The sequence below is a fragment of the Xiphophorus maculatus genome, chromosome 8 (assembly GCF_002775205.1).
Source record: "Xiphophorus maculatus strain JP 163 A chromosome 8, X_maculatus-5.0-male, whole genome shotgun sequence".
Classification (NCBI taxonomy): Eukaryota; Metazoa; Chordata; class Actinopteri; order Cyprinodontiformes; family Poeciliidae; genus Xiphophorus; species Xiphophorus maculatus.
In genome coordinates, this window is record NC_036450.1 from 6,319,548 (window position 1) to 6,332,055 (window position 12,508).

The window sequence follows — 12,508 nt, forward strand, 5'->3', positions numbered from 1 at the left end:
TTAGCTTAATATTGTATTATGACTTTATTTTCCTAATTTTACTGTTTTTATTTTAACACAGTGGTAATCCTCCGTCATAAAACAATCCACTAACAGCTGCACGTCTTTTGAAAGACATCAGTTGAGCTCCTGCAACACAAACAATTTTTATCACCATTGGTACTGAAGTCCATATGGGTCTGGACTTTGACTAAAATTAAGGTATTTTTCAGCCTTTAATGTTGCACAGAAGAGTATTTTTTGCCATCTATTGCAAGCAGTTTCTATTATGTTTGGAGTGGCTCTTTGCCCAGGGTGCCATCTTGTCAGGGGGCGTTGTGAGTACTAGAGGGACGGAAATCATTTACTCCTAGAAAGGCTGCCAGAAACTACAACTAACATGTTGGTGTCTCTTAAACAGGTTAGAATATATCTGTGGGCTAAACAAAACTTGTTCATTACAATTTTTACACAAAATCATTTTTAGATAATCAGATTTCAGTCTGATCAGTTCTTCCTATTTGAGACTTTTTAAACTACTAAACATGAACAGATATAACTTAGACTTAGACTGACTTTATTGTCATTTTGCATGCACAGGGTGAATACAGAACGAAATTTCGTTGCATACGGCTCAGGACAATGTTTTGAGCTTTCAATGTTGTGAGGTTACTCCAGAATAAAATAAAATACAGTATAAAATATGAATATAAATATGAATATAAAATATAAAGTGCAGTAATGACAGTAAAATAGAAGTTATTTAGCTCTGTACATGTGCAAGGTATAAAGTGGAGACCAGTTTTTGAGTGCAGTCCAGTTAAGAGTTCAGCAGTCTGATGGCAAGTGGGAAAAAGCTGTTTCGGAACCTGGTGGACCTGCACCGGATGCTGCAGAACCTCTTTCCAGAGGGCAGCAGGGAGAACAGTCCATGGTGGGGGTGTGAGGGGTCACTGATGATGTTTCGGCCTCGGGACACGCAGCGCTGGGATGAAATGTCCTGGATGGAGGGAAGGGGGGCCCCGATGATCCTTTCTGCTGTCCGCATCACTCTCCTCACGTTCTTCCAGTCGGAGGCGCTGCAGCTTCCACACCACACAGAGAGGCAGCTGGTCAGAATGCTCTCTATGGTGCTTCTGTAGAACGTCTTGAGGATGGGCGGGGGCAGGTGTGCTCTTCTCATCCTCCGCAGGAAATACAAGAGTTTCTGTGCCCTCTTGACCAGAGACGTGGTGTTCCCAGTCCAGGTGAGGTCGTTAGTGATGTGCACCCCCAGGAATTTGGTGCTGCTGACCACCTCCACAGCCGAGCTGTTGATGAGCAGTGGAGCGTGGCTGGGCCGGTTCTTCCTGAAGTCGACGATCATCTCCTTCGTCTTGTCAACGTTCAGGATCAGGCTGTTGTCTCTGCACCAGTCCACCAGCTGCTCCACCTCCTCTCTGTAGTCCAGGTCGTTGTCGTCTCTGATGAGGCCCACCACCGTTGTGTCGTCAGCAAACTTCACGATGTGGTTGGTGGCGAACCTGGGGGCGCAGTCGTGTGTCATCAGAGTGTACATCAGAGGGCTCAGGACGCAGCCCTGAGGGGAGCCTGTGCTGAGGGTGATGACATCGAAGGTGTGTTGTCCGATCCGGACTGACTGAGGTCTGTCGGTGAGGAAGTCTAGCAGCCAGTTGCGCAGAGGGGTGCTGAAGCCCAGGTGTCCCAGTTTTCCTGCCAGATGCTGTGGGATGATTGTGTTGAACGCTGAGCTGAAGTCCAGGAACAACATCCGCACATGAGTGTTCTTCTCCTCCAGGTGAGCCAGGCTCAGGTGTAGGGTGGAGGAGATGGCGTCCTCAGTGGAGCGGTTTCGGCGGTAGGCAAACTGGAACGGGTCGAATGTGGAGGGGACTCTGGAGACGATGGGTATTTCACCTTGTTGGGTATTTTTATGTTTTTTCTCCCAGTTTGGTTCAGATCCGGATGAAAAAGTGGTTCTTCAGCGTCAGACTGAACCCAAAGCTAATAAACTCCTTGTTTTGCTGCTGAAGAGAAGAAAAGTCAAACCGCAGGGAAGCGATAAAGTTTCACTGCACAGCAATTAGGTTTTAATGCTGTTTAACAAATTACTCTCTGCAGCGTTTCAGGGCACAATTGATTTGATTTAAAACTTAATTTTACTCAACGTTGTTCTGTTAATGTAAGAAACTTAATAAATTATTGATACACAGATTTACATTGTGGTCAGATATTAAATTGCTTTAATAAAGGAGAAACCTTTCAGTTGCAAACTGAAAATGTTGTCTGTTGCTTTTAGGAATATTTATCTGAACATGGCAACTAGCTTGTGATGCTGAAGTTGATATTTGATGTCAAAATGAAGATTTGACTTTTCAAATTTTGAGCTGAAAACAGTTTTAGATGCATAAAATCTTGTTTTTATACTTTTCTGGGATAAAAATGTGAAACATCACAATATATGGGAAACAAATGAGTTTACACTCATCAGATTTTTCAAAATACATAATTCAGTGATAAATCATATGGAGAGACCTGGTTTTAATTTAAAAAAGCAAAATGGTGCAAGTGTAAAGGAAATAGAAGAAATGAAATCAAAATGAAAAGAATCAAAAGACAAGAGCTTTAAAATTAGCTTTATTTATGATCAGTTTGAAACAGGCGACCATGTCAACATAAAGGTTTTTCATTTCTTCTCCATTCTTCATTTGAACACAAATATTAATAAAGCTGAAGAATTTGGGAAGACAATTATAAAAAACTACCTGAAAACTGACATTATCTCCTAACAGCTCTTTGACATCTGGATTATTTTCTACCAGCTTCAGTTAAATGATTAATTATTTTGTTTTTATGTTTTTGTGGTTGATGGAAACACAAGTTATGTGACACATATTTTACTGAAAAGTTATTTTCAGTTAAAGTTAATAAAGGATCAAAATCTAATCTAAAACTAAAATCTGCTCAGAACTGCAAGGTTCCCACTTCAGCGCCCGCTAACGCAGCAGTGATTTATTATTCAGTCCCGTTTCATGCAGCTTAGCGGTACTGAGAGCCACGATGTCGCTCCGACTTCCCCATGCTGGAGGTCCGGATCCCCTCAGATCTGCATTAATCAGCGCTCTGGCTTTGTGTTTTCTGTGTAAATGTGTGTTTGTTTACATGTAGGTGTGATCATTTAGGGTGACACAAGCAGTTCTCCTGCTGTTATATCACCTGCAATTCCCAAAGCCACCATTAGGCGGCAGCAAAGCTCCCCGTGTCACTCCTCCTCCTCCCTCGAGGCTGAAAGAGAGACGGAAATAATTTACTCCTAGAAAGGCTGAAAAAAACTACAACAAACATGTTGGTGTCTCTTAAACAGGTTAGGATATGTCTGTGGGCTAAACAAAACCTGTTCATTACAATTTTAACACAAAATCATTCTTAGATAATCAGATTTCAGTCTGATTAGTTCTTCCTTTTTGAGCTGTTTTAGGGCGTCTTGTCTCTTTAAATCCAAATAAGCTGCTGGCCACGCCCCACAACTCAACGTTTACACTCTCACCTAAAAATGGATATAAACAGATCTGCTATATTAGAACCATACATCTTTGAAAAGCAGAAGTGGCGCCTCCTGCACAACCAACGAGAATGCAGCAAGTGGTTTCTGGATGGTAAGTCAACAACAAAACACTTGAGAAATCGGTTTGTTTCAATTCAGTTAAAAAATAAAGGCAGCTCCTGTGTTCAGGCTACCACTTATTAATAATCACAAAATAAACATCAGTTCTGAAAACAATACTGTAACGGACTCGATGTTTTTCACAACGCCGTATAAGGGCCATTGTAAATAGAAAAAAAGAGTAAATTTCCACCAAAAAAATGTTTAGTTTAATGTAAAATTTTGAAATTTGGGCGTGCCGTGGTGGCGTAGCGGTTGGCGCGACCCGTATTTGGAGGCCTTGAGTACTCGACGCGGCCGTCGCGTGTTTGACTCCCGGACCCGACGACATTTGCCGCATGTCTTCCCCCCTCTCCTTCCCTGTTTCCTGTCAGCCTACTATCATTTAAGGGACACCAGAGCCCACAAAAGACCCCATGGAGGGGTAAAAAAAAAAATTTGAATTTTAACTTTTTTCCAGAAATTTTTTGAGATTAAACTCAAAATTTGAGTTTTTTTCCTTTTTCTGTTTAGTTTTCCTTAATATGCCTTTGTAATTCTTTGTGTGGGACATGTTTGTGTGTTCTTGGTGTTACTGAATACTGATACATTAGTAGAGCTGGTGTTAATCAGTTGCTATGGCAACAGGTTTGTGTGTAGCATAGCTGACACACAGACTGATTAAAAAGAAGAATATGAGTGGTTATGATTTATTATTAAAACTGTTTTCTGCGTTATTCTCCCTTTCACGAGGCTCACCGCACTAGATTAATAATCTCCAGGTTTCATTCATTTAATCAACAGAGTTGTTCTGCTGCAGCAGCACGGCGATTAATGACAAGTAAAAAAAATAGTCTTTTTGGCCTCCAATGTGGTTTGCTTTCACACTGCATTGTGTCAAACAAACCAAACACACTGAAGAACCTATTAACCTCCTCACATGTGGTGGCGCTACAACAGGAACCACTGAAGGTAACAACACAAAAACCTCTGAAGAAGACACTGAGTGCAACCTCCTTCTTCACAGAAATTAAACAAATGGAGTAGCGTCAGTCGTACCAGTTTCTTTTTGTGTTTGGTAAAAGTCCAAAAGAAATTCCTCCCATTAGCGCTAGACGCTTTGGGTTTGTTTCAAAGGTGGGACCAAGTCAGTGTTTTACAAAACTCAAATCTTTATCCTCAAGTCCCAAGTCAAGTCTCAAGTCCAGAGTTTCCCCCAGTGTATTAAAATCCTGGCGGGCCACCAGGCTTTACTTGTGCCCCCACCAGGCTTAGCATTGCTTATTTATTACATTTTTTTTATGTTGGCATTTTTGAACACTTTACAGTCGATGTTGTGATGTTAATCTTCCAATAACACATAATTATCACGGGATATTTTCAAATTTCCTGTCAACTTTAAACATTTTTTAACTCAAAATCACGACGGGCCGCTGGATGAATGACTGCCAAGCGCCCAACTACCAGGCTTAGCAAGTTTTCTGGGGAAAACCTTGAAGTCCAAAAGTCTGAAACTTTTAATTTCAAGTCATTTTCTTTTATTATTTTTTTTTAGTATTCAAAGTTTTTAATTAAAAGTTTTTTGTTTTTTTATATTAGTTTTATTAATTTTAGATACGTTACAATATAAAGAACAAAGAAGAAACCTGTGCCGCCACACACATACAAACAAACAAACGAACACACACACAAAAAAAAAAAAAAAAAAAAAAATCTACAACAAAATACCCCACAAGCACGAGAAACAGGGTGTCAATCCTCTCTTCCAGTCCATGTCATCCCTCAGCCATCAAGAGCGGGGAACCAAAAGCAGGCAAGAATAAATAGAGCTATAAAACAAAATAATAATAATAAAAAATAAAAATAAAATAAAATCCTAGGGACCAAGCAGAAAAGACTCAAGGGGACCCCAAAGTGTCAAAAATTTATCTGATTTGTGATTGAGATCATGGGTCAGCTTTTCCAAAGGAAGGATAACAGATATCTGTGTGAGCCACATATTTACTGTGGGGGCAGAAGGAGAAGTCCATTGTAACAAAATACATTTCTTGGCAAGAAATTGAAGAATCGTAAACAAGGATTTAGAATGTGCATCGAAATGATTGGGGGAAACATTTAGAAGATAGAACACAGGAGACAAAGAAAAGCGAACACCCAAAACCTTTTCAATCACCAAATGTACGTCCCTCCAAATGGTCCTTAATAAATCACATGACCAGAATAGATGGAGAAAAGTACCTCTGTGCCTCAAACATTTGCAGCACAGATTGGAACGGTTGGGGAACATTCTCTGAAGACGAACAGGGGTATAGTAGGATCTATAGAAAAGTTTGAAATTCTGTACTTGTATAGAAATAGAAGTGCACTGAGGAAAGGTTCCATTGCAAATCTTAAGCCAATCTAAAGGGCTGAATTTCATCTCCAGATCGCGCTCCCACAACCGCTTGACAGAGTCAAAGCTTGATGGTACAGAGCAGAGTAAGGATGCATAGAATTTGGAAATCCGACCTTTAGGAGAATTGGTGGAAACCAGAACATTTTCTAAGTCTGTCAGTTCGCTACGGAATGCATTGGACCGAAATAACGAATCCATAAAATGTCGAATCTGAAGATATTTATAAAAATCTTTCTGAGGAATGTTGCTCTTGTCCCTGATTTGATTAAATGATTTGATAGCACCGGAAATCAACAAATCAGAGAAATCATTCAGACCAGAACAAGACCAGCTCAATAGGCCAATACTTCTAATAGAAGTTGGTAGGTCTGGGTTTAAAGTCAGGGGGGATCTAATTGAGATAAAGGAGGGAATATTCAAGTATTTCCTTATGTCTTGCCAAGCTAACAAAGTACTATAAACTACCATGTTTTCCTTCAATGAATCCAATGATTCATTGAGATCTAAGTTATTGATAAAAGGGAGAGAACTTAACCTTCTAGGACAGCATGAAAAAGATTCAAGGCCCCGCCATAAGCAGGTGTCTCTACTAGAAAACCAGTCAGACATCATTTTAAGCTGAGCAGACCAGTAGTAGAGCTGCAAATTGGGTAAAGATAAACCTCCCAACTGCTTGGGTTTAGTAAGAGTGGAGAACCTAATTCATTGATGCTTATTGTTCCAAATAAAACGAGAAATATGAGAATTAAGGGATTTAAAGAATGTAAGGGACAAATAGCAAGGAAGGTTTTGAAACAGGTAGTTTAAGGGAGGGAGTATATTCATTTTTATTGTATTAACCCTACCGAGAAGTGATATAGGTAAAGTAGACCATTTCGACAGATCATTCTTAATGTTCTGAACTAAGGGGGAGTAGCTTGATGGGAATAGGTCTTTCAGATCAGGGGTAATAAAAATGCCCAAGTACTTGAAACCTCTTTTAGATGTATGAAAAATAGGTTGTAGCATCATATCTTGGGGGATATTGAAAGGAGAAGCGACAGACTTGCCTAAATTAATTTTATAACCCAAAAGAGCACCAAATTTATCTATGGAACTAAGTACAGCCGGGACCGATTTATTTGGGTTTTTCAGGTATAAAAGGACATCATCCGCAAAAAGAGAGATCACATGGTGATCTTCACCTATCCTAATTCCAGATATGTCTGGGTTAGATCTAATAGCCACAGCTAAAGGTTCAATGAACAACGTAAACAACAAAGGAGACAAGGGGCACCCCTGTCTACAACCCCTATGAACAGAAAAGCTGTCTGACAGCAAACCGTTAGTATTTACCATGGCTACTGGACTGGAATAGAAGGCTTTAATCATGTTAATAAAATTAGGGCCCATGCCAAATTTCTGTAAAACTAGGAATAAAAAGGGCCATTCTACCCGATCAAAGGCCTTTTCTGCATCAAGAGAGATAAGCAAAGCAGGGTCTTTATGTTGATTAAGATAATGAATGACGTTTAGAGCACGACGCACATTGTCTGTTCCATATCTAGATTTTACAAAACCTGTCTGGTCGGGGTTTATTATCTTTGGAAGAATTTTTTCTAGTCTCCGCGCCAACACCTTAGCAACAATTTTGTAATCAACATTAAGGAGACTAATAGGTCTATAGGATGAGCAATCTAGGGGATTTTTTATCTTTCTTCAACAAGAAGCTAATAGAAGCAAAACTCCAAGATGGAGGCACACCTCCTGCTAAGATATCGTTTATAGCAGGTAAAAAGATGGGATGGATCTCGGGCCAGAACTTCTTAAAAAATTCCAGTGGAAATCCATCATGACCAGGACATTTTCCATTTGGCGTCGATTGGATTGCCACCCAAACCTCCTCAGGTGTAAATTTCAAGTCATTTTGAATCTTTTTTTTAAACAATGTTGCAGTTAAATGTTAAATATAAATAATAGGCCATGTTTTCTTTTATTCATCTCAAATCTTGATAGAACATGTGCAGAACACAAAGTATAAAAAAAACATTTTAAAATTGCATTTAAAAATATTGCACAGTCCAGTTAAACTTAGCTGCAAGAATGGTCATACTTAAGCTATAATTTTCCAGAATACAGAGAGGAAAATAAGTATTTGAACACCCTGTGACTTTGCAAGTTCTCCCACTTAGAAATCATGGAGGGGTTTGAAATTTTCACCTTAGGTTCATGTCCACAGTGAGAGACATAATCTAAAGAAAATCTGGAAATCCAGGAGTGCATGTGCTATTATACAGACAAATGGTAACATTTAATCATGTTCCTTGATAATATTAGTTTACAATCATGTTTACTTTATTAAGTATATTTCTTAACAACAGTTGGGCCCATTAGTATTAATTATTGTCTTTTTACCTAAGATGAACCTCATGGTCTTATAAAACTTTAGGTGTAACATTGGCAGGATTATTTTTATGATCTGAACTTTGAGGCTGGGCGTAACCAAGATCTGCTTTGGGTGAACCTGATTGGCTGCAGCCTCTCTGCACTGAAACATGAGACATAAATCAGGTCAAACCAGTTTCTGTTACGAGGAAGTGAAACGCAGACAGTCACTGTGGCTGAGAGCAGAAATGGAGCAGAGTCAGCTAAACCGAGAGACCATCTCCTGTTCAATCTGTCTGGATCTACTGACGAATCCAGTGACTACTCCCTGTGGACACAGCTACTGTATGAACTGTATTAAAGGTCACTGGGATGAAGAGGATCAGAAAAGAATCCACAGCTGCCCTGAGTGCAGAGAGACCTTCATACCAAGACCTGTTTTGAAGAAAAACACAATGCTAGCAGCTTTAGTGGAGCAGCTGAAGAAGACTGGACTCCAAGCTGCTCCTGCTGACCACTGTTATGCTGGACCTGAAGATGTGGCCTGTGATTCCTGCACTGGAAGAAAACTGAAAGCCATCAAGTCCTGTTTAGTCTGTCTGACCTCTTTCTGTGAGAAACACCTTCAGCCTCATTTTGATTCAGCTGCATTAAAGAAACACAAGCTGGTGGAGCCGTCCAAGAACCTCCAGGAGAACATCTGCTCTAAGCATGATAAGTTGTTGGAGGTCTTCTGCCGTACTGATCAGAAGTGTATCTGTTATCTCTGCACTATGGATGAACATAAAGGTCACGAAACTGTGTCAGCTGCAGCAGAAAGGACTGAGAGGCAGAGAGAGCTGGAGGAGAGACGAGGAAACATCCAGCAGAGAATCCAGGACCAGGAGAAAGATGTGAAGCTGCTTCAACAGGAGGTGGAGGCCATCAATCGCTCTGCTGATAAAACAGTGGAGGACAGTGAGAAGATCTTCACCCAGCTGATCCGTCTCCTCCAGAAAAGAAGCTCTGAGGTGAAGCAGCAGATCAGATCCCAGCAGGAAACAGTAGTGAGTCGAGTCAAAGATGTTCAGGAGAAGCTGGAGCAGGAGATCACTGAGCTGAAGAGGAAAGACGCTGAGCTGGAGCAGCTCTCACACACAGAGGATCACAACCAGTTTCTCCTCAACTACCCCTCACTGCCAGCACTCAGTGAGTCTACACACTCATCCAGCATCAACATCCGTCCTCTGGGACACTTTGAGGACGTGACAGCAGCTGTGTCAGAGCTCAGAGACATACTACAGGACGTCCTGAGAGACTCATGGACAAAGATCTCACTGATGGTCACTGAGGTGGATGTTCTACTGTCAGAACCAGAACCAAAGAGCAGAGCTGGATTCTTAAGATATTCATGTGAAATCACTCTGGATCCAAACACAGCACACATATGGCTGAGACTATCAGAGGGGAACAGGAAGGTGACATTGATGAATAGAGATCAGTCTTATTCTAGTCACCCAGACAGATTCACTAAATGGTGTCAGGTTCTAAGTAGAGAGAGTCTGACTGGACCTTGTTACTGGGAGGTGGAGTGGAGAGGGTTAGTTTCTGTAGCAGTCGCATACAAGAGTATCAGCAAAGCAGGATGGGGTGATGAATGTAAATTTGGATATAATGATAAATCTTGGGCATTAGATTCTTATCAAAACAAATGTATTTTTTGGCACAACGACATTCCAACCTCCATCTCAGGTCCAGTTTCCTCCAGAGTCGGAGTGTACCTGGATCACAGAGCAGGTATTCTGTCCTTCTACAGCGTCTCTGAAACCATGACTCTCCTCCACAGAGTCCAGACCAGATTCACTGAACCGCTACTGGCTGGAGTTGGGATTTATGATACTAGATCCTCAGCAGAGTTCTGTAAACCCAGATAGATTTCCTCTTTCCTCTCAGATTGTTGATCAGGGTTCATGGTTCTGATGTCTCTGCTCTGCTGTTCTGATCTTCTTTATTTTTCCGGTTTAGTTCTTTGTGTTACAGGAGCCATAAAGGAAATCACTGCTGATGATTTATTTCATTCTTATGACAGAAATATTTCATGAAAATCTAAACTTCTCTGGACTCTAATGGTTTTCCTTTCATTTTTTTATCCATGTATTTTGATGTTTTATTTGTTGTTAAATCAGTTGAGATCAAAATGATCTGAACTTGCTTCTGTTTTCTATATTGTGATCCAAAAAGCCTGAAACATCAAATCAGAACTGATGCTGTTTTCTTCTCATATTTTTAGATTTAGATCAGAATAAATGTCTGTAGTTCTGTCTCTTTGGACTTCTTCAATAAAGAAACTTGATTACAGAGAAATGTTGAAAGTTTTCTAATCATTATTGTGATAAATTGTATGTTTGGTCGTCTATTGAGCAGAAACTTTTCCTCCAGAGTGTCTTATTTGCTGCTGGAAAAGATCAGATGTTTGGTTTCGTCTTCATTCATCAACAACACTGTGGATCCACCACCACAGAAAGATCCTGGTAGCAGTAATGAAGAGGAGGTTAAAGCTCCTCCACTGTCAACATTTGGAAAACTGAGCTTTAAACCTGTGAGAAAGGTTGGAGACGTGTCATAAAACCAGTGGCGATAAAAGTGGGTATGCACTGTAAGCAGAGGGGCGCTGCACTAGAGGGGGCGCAAAAACCATGTGGGGATTTTTTGTATTTAACAGCTGGATGCATGAAATGATCAGTAATAGAGGAACGGCATTGATTGACTTCGCTTTCAGACCATGTACCCATCCAGACTTGGTGTGTTTTATGAGAACGGCCCTGTGGTTTACAACAATGCACAGGACGCGTCTGACGACATGAGGAAGAGAAACATGTTTGAAGCGACAGACAAACCAACGGAGGACGCCTCCCAACCCAAACCGAGAGCCTTCTCCCGGGAAGGAGCGAGCAGAACCCAGCGGTGGACCCGGGAAACATGAGCGAAACACATCCAGGAAAAACTGAGGACCTTCAGGCGCAACGACAACATCCTGTAACTTTCTGATGAATTTCCCTGTAAAGTGCGAGTATTACGGACGACTGCAGATCTGGGAACAGGCACGCTTTCTCCAAGGGCTCTGCCATGATGGAGGAGAGACGAGGGGCAGCACCGCGAGGAGCCCCCTGGGGTTCTAGGGACTCTCCTCACTACTCTGAAGGTGGACTGGTACTTCACTCTGGGAAGTCACGTATGTTATGTGTTGTTTTGTTGCTTTGCAGACCCGTCCTTGTTCACCAGAGCATCTGGAATATAATAGGTATTCATTGTTTGTATATTAATGACAGAAATGAAACAACAGTATAAGATAATTACTCTTAATGTTAAGGTAATTACTCTTAATGTTAAGATAATTACACTTAATGTTAAGGTAATTACTCTTTATGTTAAGGTAATTACTCTTAATGTTAAGGTAATTACCCTTAATGTTAAGGTAATTACTCTTAATGTTAAGGTAATTACTCTTTATGTTAAGGTAATTACTCTTAATGTTAAGGTAATTACCCTTAATGTTAAGGTAATTACTCTTTATGTTAAGGTAATTACTCTTAATGTTAAGGTAATTACTCGTAATGTTAAGGTAATTACTATTTATGTTAAGGTAATTACTCTTTGCAAAGATGAAACAAGAAAAACAAGATATAAGTTTTTGCCAAGAAACACATCTCTACTGCTGAACATGAAAAATTGAGCAAAATGGGGTTAAAAATGTGAACTTCTCTTCATATACAAAAAGCCGCTCTAGAGGAGCAGCGATTTTATTGTCTAATAGGCTGAATTTTCAGTTCTCCTCACAAATTAAAGACAGAGAAGGACAGTATATACTGGTCAAAGGATACATAGATCATAAAGAAGTCACCTTACTGAATGTGGATAGACCACCCGGAAATAATAAACAGCTTATTAGGAAAATCTTTGACATGATTGCAACAGAAATATCTGGGACATTGATATGCAGGAGAGACTGGAAAGTTCACTTAAATCCTTTTCTGAACTCAACCAGCAAAATTACAAAAGCTCAGACAGAAGCAATATAGATTAAAATAATGATTAAAGAATTAGGGTTGGTGGATGTATGGAGGAACTTAAACCCTCAGGATAAAAAA

At 40.3% G+C, this 12,508-nt stretch overlaps 1 protein-coding gene across 1 annotated transcript; it reads left to right on the forward strand.

Moving 5' to 3' along the window:
• Positions 1-8,595: 8,595 nt before the first annotated feature.
• LOC111609503 (tripartite motif-containing protein 16-like) lies at positions 8,596-10,724 on the forward strand. The gene has a single exon (XM_023338257.1). The coding sequence runs from the start codon at positions 8,630-8,632 to the stop codon at positions 10,292-10,294; it is 1,665 nt and encodes a 554-aa protein (XP_023194025.1). The 5' UTR covers positions 8,596-8,629; the 3' UTR covers positions 10,295-10,724.
• The last annotated feature ends 1,784 nt before the right edge of the window (positions 10,725-12,508 follow it).